The 7,649-nt window shown below is 59.5% G+C and overlaps 1 protein-coding gene across 1 annotated transcript in view; it reads left to right on the top strand.

Annotated features, from left to right (window-relative positions):
• WDR1 (WD repeat domain 1) overlaps positions 1–7,649 on the top strand; it is a 57,360-nt gene that overhangs the window by 20,773 nt on the left and 28,938 nt on the right. Inside the window, exons 4-5 of the mRNA XM_007948776.2 lie at positions 401–548; positions 3,071–3,251. Of these exons, the coding sequence (XP_007946967.1) occupies positions 401–548; positions 3,071–3,251 (329 nt within the window). The remainder of the gene's footprint in view (positions 1–400; positions 549–3,070; positions 3,252–7,649) is intronic.

Genomic DNA, 7,649 nt, shown 5'->3' on the forward strand with positions numbered 1-7,649 from the left:
CAGCTGCCTGGGTGGGCTAGGACCGCCAGGCTTCTGGTTTGGAGTCAGGCACCTAACTGCACCACCCTTAGGTCCCCATAGGGTTTGATACTGACACTGACCTGCTGTGTGCTGTTGGGGCTTTACTGTCATGCTCTGAGACCCAAGGATTGTCCCTTTGCTTGGGCCTCCTTAGTGCCATCTGTTGTCCATGTGGTCTCTGTTGACATGCGAAGGCTCTGGGTATGGATTTCACAGCAGCCGCAGGCTCCGTTGACCTGACACATGTTCGCTTCACCCGGCCACAGCCTAGCCACACTCCAGGAAGCCTTCCAGCTCAGGGCTCGGCCACGTGGCTGTGTCCTGACCCTGTGGCTCTACCGGATGCTGATGCATGTCCCTGTCCCCGTTGCATCCACAGATGTGTCTGGGAAGCTGAGGATCTGGGACACCACGCAGAAGGAGCACCTGCTAAAGTACGAGTACCAGCCCTTCGCCGGCAAGATCAGGGACATCGCATGGACCGAAGACAGCAAGCGGATCGCCGTGGTCGGGGAAGGAAGGGAGAAGTGAGTCGCTCGCCTCTCACCGCCATGCCCAGCTGCGCTCTCTTCCTGGGGAGCCTTACGGGAAGGGAGACAGACACGCGCCTCTCCCTCATCAGCCCCCACTGTGCCCCAGGCAGGAAGGGGAGTTGCTCCCTTGCTCCGGCCTCTGTCCTGCAGCTCCCCCGAGAGCCACTCTGAGCACGCATGCAGGACGTCTGGTGTGCGTGGAGCCCATGATGGCCTAGCCCTGTCAGCCACCGTCATGTGTGGGTCTGCTCTGAGTACACGTGCGGGACACCTGGGGAGTGGGCTGAGCCCATGGCAGCCTGGCTGCGTCAGCCACTGTCACACAGTGGTGGTGTAGTGGCAGAAACAGGCCTGCTCTGAGCACACGTGCTGGGCACCGGGGTGTGTGTTGGGCTCGTGACGGGCCGGCCCTGCCAGCCACTGTCCCATGTGGCTCTGCTCTGAGCACACGGGCGGGACATCTCAGGAGTGTGCTGAGTTCATGACACACGTGGTCCTGCTCTGAGCACATGAGCGGACGTCCAGGGTGGGTGCTGAGCTCTTGACGGGCAGACTGCGTCAGCCACTGACACACATGGTCCTGCTCTGAGCACGTGAGCGGACGTCCAGGGTGGGTGCTGAGCTCTTGACGGGCAGACTGCGTCAGCCACTGACACACATGGTCCTGCTCTGAGCACGTGAGCGGACGTCCAGGGTGGGTGCTGAGCTCATGACGGGCAGACTGCGTCAGCCACTGACACACATGGTCCTGCTCTGAGCACGTGAGCGGACGTCCAGGGTGGGTGCTGAGCTCATGGCGGCCAGGCTGCATCAGCCACTGACACACGTGGTCCTGCTCTGAGCACATGTGTGGACGTCCAGGGTGGGTGCTGAGCTCTTGACGGGCAGACTGCGTCAGCCGCTGTCGTACATGAGCCTGCACTGAGCATGACATGTGGGTTGTCTGTGGTGTGTGCTGAGCTGATGGGCCGCCAGCCGCCATCCCACGTGGGCCTACTCTGAGCACGGCGTGTGGGACGTCTGTTGTGCACTGAGCCTGACAGGTGCCGACCACACCAGCTGCTGTGCCACGTGGGCCAAGCTCAGGGGCTCCTGTAGGGTTGGCCTCAGCCAGGAAACCTGAGTGGTGTAAGTGGTCTGTGATTGGCTGCTAACCTGAAGGTGGGTGGTTCAAACCTACCCAGCTCTACTGCATGGAAGAAAGCCCTGGCAATCCTCCATGAGGGTTACCGCCAAGGAGACCCCTGGAGTTCTCCTCAGCTGCACATGATGGAGAACTGCCCATAACACAGCACCGGGTGACACCTCAGGGCTTGTCGCTAGGGCTGCCCTCTCTGCCCTCTGCCATCCTGGTCCTTCGCGTGCTAGGGCTCTGGCCGTCACGTCCGTGTCCAGACAGTGGGGTGGGGAGTAGGTAGGAGAGCTGCACCTCTAAGAGCTGTCCCTGGGGGTTCCCTTCCAGCAGCTCCTACAGGGCCACAGCCAGCAGCTGCAGGAAGGGTGGCTGGGTCCCCCAGCTGCACGGGTCCCCTAAGATTCTCTTACCAGGAGAGAAGGGGAGCAGACCTTGCTAGGTGGCACTCAGGCTGTTGCAGCCTGCCCCTTGACTTGCAGCGTCAGTCCTGGAATCCAGCCCGTTTCTGCCACCACACACACCATCACTGTTTGCAAGTCCTTGAACTTAGCAGGCGAGCATGTCTCCATGTCCTTTGCCCAGTTGCTCCTGTTGGCCACCTTGGAGTTGGCCTCTGACTTAGGCAACCCCACGAGTTATGGAATCCGCCCATTGTGGTCCGTAGGTTTTCACTAGCTTAGTTCTCTGCACCGGGTCACGTGGTGCTTCCTGGTCTCCGTTTGGAAGCTTCGTTGAAGCCTGTTCCACGTCACTGCAGCGTATGTGCCTCCGCTGACAGACGGCTGGTGGTTGTTGGGACTGGAGCCAGGTCTTCTGTGTGGAAGGCGAGGGTTCTGCCACTGACCTGTGCTGTCCTCGCCCCTTCCTTGGAGGTGCTTACACGTGTGTCGGGTTGGGTACTGATTCTTCTAGGGTTTTCCAGATCATTCCGTTGCTCTTCACAATGCATTTTTCATTTGTTGGCAAGTAGTAACTGAAATGATCCATTTTCATTGAACACCATCTGGGAGCAAGGCATTCTTTCCTTTCTTGTCTCCCCTAGACTGGTCCTCCAACACATGTTAGGAAAGGCTGAAGCTGTGAAATGCCCTTGAACAGGTGCTGCCCCAGGCACCTTCGTGAGGGCGGTGCCTTGACACCCGGGGCCAGACCAGACAGTGAGTCCCGTCATGACCCACAGGAACTGACTAGCGTGGCTCCTTGCCTTGGAACTTTTTGACAAATGCGTGTAGAGCCGAAACCCCAGTGTCAGCACGCCTGCTGTTCCAGCAGTGGGCCGGTCTACTGCCACTGTCCACCCCACCTGCGCCTTGGCTCTCGTGTCCCTCATCTGCCATCTCTGGGGTGACTCTCTCCCCTTTGACTCTTCCCGTTGCTGAAGGTTTGGCGCCGTCTTCCTGTGGGACAGCGGCTCTTCCGTGGGTGAGATTACAGGACACAACAAAGTCATCAATAGCGTGGACATCAAACAGACCAGGCCATACCGGTTGGTCACAGGCAGTGATGATAACTGTGCCGCGTTCTTCGAGGGGCCGCCCTTCAAGTTCAAGTTCACCATTGGGGTAAGTTGGTTTATCTCCTGAAGGTGGTTGTGGGTGGACTTGCTTTTAATGTGAAGCTGGCAGGGTCTAGACCCTGCAAACATAGGCACAGGCCATTAATGCCCAGATGTGTGAACACATAGTAGGGCTTTTTGGGGAAGTGTGAAGCAGGGCGATGGGGCACATACCTGTCTCAAGAGCCCACCTCATCCCACGAAATCGGCTGGGTGTAGACACTTGATCACTGTGAGGGAGGTTCCATCAGGGAGGGCGCCCTGGAATGATTGACGTATTTCTAGGGTGGGGCTAGGGAGCCTCTGAGACTCTGTATCTGGGCCTGCTGCCTGGTGTGGAGGCGGCCTGGGGGGGCCAGGGCTGCAGTTAGCTTGCTCTGTGGTTGTGCTAACTTCAGACCAGGTGGGCCGGTCTCTGCTCAGCCGCCAAAGTGGGGGCGGAGACGAGCCTCCTGCAGAGGGAGAGGCCATCAGGGAGGAGAGCGCCTGCAATGTCCCGCGTAGCTCCGAGGCGTCCCTGCTCAACCTGGAGAAGATGGGCGCTAGACCTGCTCCGGCGGACCGTCTCGGGCCCTGGGCTGTGAGGGTGGGTTTCAGAATCCCGGCTCCCTCCTGCTCTGTGACTCAGAGGAGCACCTGCACTTCCTTAAGCCTCACTTCCCTCTTCTGCAAGATGGACGTGTGGGGAGCCTGGTGGCCAAGGCTCCTCCCGTCTGTGGTGGGAGCCGTGCACAGCCACCCAGCAGGCCCAGGCTGGCCGTGGCTCTCCCTTCGCGGCAGGCAGGGAAGCTCAGGTTGTCTGCAGGTGGAGTGCAGCTCGGGACACCGGCAGGGGCCGGGTGTCACAGCCAGGTCTCTGTGTGGCCTCTGGTTCTTCTCTTGTCCTTGATTGCCTGGTGGCTTGTGACGAGCACTTGGCATCCTTGTGAAATCACCACAGGAAAGGCAGCTGGCACTAGTGCTGGCAACAGATAACAAAAGGAGCAAAGTGACCACACTTTAACCAGGAAGTGATGGTTACCAGCTCAGTACATCCTTGGGTGGTGGTGGAGAGTGTGGGGATTGGACAGACAAGAAAAGGATTTACATGCCCCCACTTGACCAGGAAGTGATGACAGTTCCTGGCCGATTGTGTCCTGGGGGAGGTCTCGGGGCCAGTCGTCAGGGGCCAGTGATTTTGGTTTTTGGTCTGTGCCACCTAGGGGTTGCATGTGGTGCTGTCCTCTGGGGAAGGTTGGCAGCTGGTTTTTAGGACTCAATGTGATGAGTCAGGAATAGTGGGCGGCATGTCGCCAGGAAGGCCGTGGGTCTCCCTCAGCCTGTGTCTGGAGGGTGCAGGACTTCCAGAGCCAGGTCTTGGCTCAGGGCACAGAGGGCTCTCTGAAGATGCCATGTCCCCAGCGCCACCAAGCAGGCCTGGCAGGCTGTGTGGCAACCTAAGTGAGGCGCTCCCGCCCAGGGAATACGCAGCTCAGAAGCCCCTCCCGTGGAGCCTGTGGTCCTCGGCTGCTGTCTCCTGTGGCTGCCGTCTAACTGGCAGGTGGTGGAGAGCTGGCCCTTCTGGGGGCTTTGTTGAATGAAAGCTGTACTTCAAGGTCACTGCTTCCTAAGGGGGTGGGGTAGTGGTGTTCTGAAGCACATGTGGGGAGTGGGGAGTCATTGTGCCCGTCTCAGGATCTGCACCCAGGAGAGGAAGGGCAGCGACGAGAGTTTCCACGGCAGTAAGGAGCTGTCCTCGTCTGAGGCAAAGCTGCCTCCCTCTCCCTGCATCTGCACTCTATTTGGTGTCATCGGGCCCTTGTCTGTCTGGCCTGCTTGGGGGCAGGGCTGGCCGAGAGGAGCCCTGCCCGTCCCGGGAGGCGGTGTGTCCTGGTTACAGCTGAGGGTTGAAGTAGCCATGGGGCAGCCAGCCGGATAGCACACCCGGGCCGTCTCGTCTGCCTGGCCGTGCGCTGCCCTCTGCCGTGCTCCTGGGGGCCGTCTCGTCTGCCTGGCCGTGCCCTCCCCTCTGCCATGCTCCTAGGAGTGCTCACGCTGAGGCTTCTGGAACATCCGTTCTCTCTCATCATTCTCTTTCCACCTGAGGACAGCCCTTGACCTGGCCCGGGGTTTCTGGCAGAAAGGCTTTCCCGGCTGGCATCTTGTCACTAGGTGGATGCCACCGCTTCTCCCAGACATCCTGGAGGCCGTCATCCAAGAGTCCCCTCTGAGGACCTAGGCTGGGCTTGGGAGGGCCGTGGACCTAGGGCAGAGCCTGAGAGGCAGCCCCGTGGAGAGGGGGACGGTGACAGTCCCGCACTGCTGCCCCGCAGGCTGTGGGGGACTGCATGGAGTGCCTCACGCATCTCGCGTGTTCACAGAGCGTCCTGCAGGTGTGTGTTGGCAGTGATTCTCACAGGCCCCTCTGGCAGAGCCCAGGAATGGACCTTGTCGGGCGCTCCCCACACTCTTCCTGGGGAATCTGCCTTCAGGCCTCGCAGGGTGAACTTGTGGCTGTGGAAGGCTGGGCAGGGCTCAGGGGCCCCAGTGGCTCAACAGTTCAGCACTCGGCTGCTGACTGCAAAGTTGCTAGTTTTTACCTCGCGGACGGCTTTGCTGGAGAGCAAGCTGATGATCTGCTTCCGTAAAGGCTGTTGGTGTGCCGTGGAGTCAGTTTGGTTCACAGCGCCTCTAGAGGACAGAGTGGAACTGCCCCGTAGGGTTGCCTAGGCTGTAATTTTTGCAGAGCAGACTGTCAGGTCTGTCTCCCCTGGAGCGGCTGATGGGTTTGAGCTTCTGACGTTTCCGGTAACAGCTGAGTGCTTAATCATTGTGCCACCAGGGCTCCTTCCCATAAAGATGACAGCCTTGGAAACCCTGTGGCATGGTTCTTCTCTGTCACGTGGTGTGTCCTTGAGTCTGAATCCGCTCAGCTGCACCTGACAGCAACAGGCGGGACTCGTCCCGGGTCCAGCTGCCACGCCTTCCTCCTGACCGTGGTTAAGGCCTTGTTTTGTGATCAGAGGTGGGGCACGAAAGCCCGTTTCTTCCCAGTTCTGCTCCGAGCTGGCGGGATAACAGCAGACTGACGGGGAAAGTGGACAGAAGCATATGTGTGCCACAGAAGGGCATTCACCATGCGCTCGGCACGTGGCGTGGCCCGTGGCTCCAGACAGCGGGCTCTTTTATTTACTGAAAAGCTGGAGCTGTGGTAGGGCTTCTGAGGGGCCACTCGAGCCTCTGAGTGCCAGTGGCCGGTGTGGTCTGGGAACTGGAGGTGCCAGCAGAGGGGACAGCGGCTGCTGTTGGAGGGGTTTCTGCTTTTGCCCTTTTCTTCCCGGCAGAAGTGGGCGGATGGAAAGGGAGGTAGTGGGAGGACGCGGACAGACAGGGCTGGCATCGCAGCCTGGGAATTGTTCGCGTTTAGCTTCGATTTCCAGACCTGCTCAAACGAAACGACCGTTCTGCCCGCGAGGCTCAGAAGAGCGCAGTGCTCAGACAGTGGTCAGTGGCTGATTTTTGAGAAGTAGATTGCCAGGCCTTTCCTTCCAGGCGCCTCTGGGTGGACGTGAGCCTCCAGCCTTTCAGTCAGCAGCCAAGTGCATTAACCATTCACCACCAGGGCCTTCCTGAACGTGACATCTCCTGCCCTGTCTGGCTGTGTGTTTGGGGGCGGGTAGCACATAGTGGTGTCAGTCATGCCTGCGGGGGTGTGTGCTGCTTGGTTTGGAGATAAGCGTTTCATACGCCATCTTGTGTGTAGTCTTACACATCACAGCTGTCTCAAGACATGGACTTTCTGACTTCCTTCTGAACGGTCATAGGTGAACTGAGCTAACCTCAGCGTAGCTGTTACTAGGAGTGCTGCCTTCCTGGGCAGCTGAGTGCAGCTTGAGCACTGAATGGGCAGAGCGCTGGTTGGTTTCTGTTTTTTGTTCTGTTCCTTACGTGTGGCCTGGCAGGAAGCAGAAGTCTCTGTTCTCCAGTGTTTCCTGGGTGCCTGTGTGCACCTGGCACTGGACTGGGCACATTGCCCTCGCTTGCCCTTGGCCGTGCCCGTCTCTGTCCCCATTGGCCTGGCTTCTCAAAGCCCCTTGTGCTCACATCCACCCAGAGGTGCCTGGAAGGAGCTGGGGGCGGTTGCACCCTCCTGTCAGCATCCTCCGTCACAGTTTGCTCGTGAGCAGGCCCCAGCCAGAGCAGAGTGGGTGACTCGGCCAAGGCCACCTGGGCCACAGGTGGCCTGAGGAGGGTAGCTTGGGGTCCATCCCTCAGCTGCCCGTCACCCTGCACAGCCTTTGTGACAGTGTGACGCTCTCCTGAGGAAGGTTGGTGCTGGGCGGAGCTGTTGAGGGAGAGGATCCCCTCTGTGCTTCTAGCCAATGAGGAGGTGGCGCGAAGGGGAAGCAGGCCTCTGGCACGTCAC

Source organism: Orycteropus afer, unplaced genomic scaffold (genome assembly GCF_000298275.1).
Source record: "Orycteropus afer afer isolate SDZICR_OR568_19922 unplaced genomic scaffold, OryAfe1.0 scaffold00224, whole genome shotgun sequence".
Taxonomy (NCBI): domain Eukaryota; kingdom Metazoa; phylum Chordata; class Mammalia; order Tubulidentata; family Orycteropodidae; genus Orycteropus; species Orycteropus afer.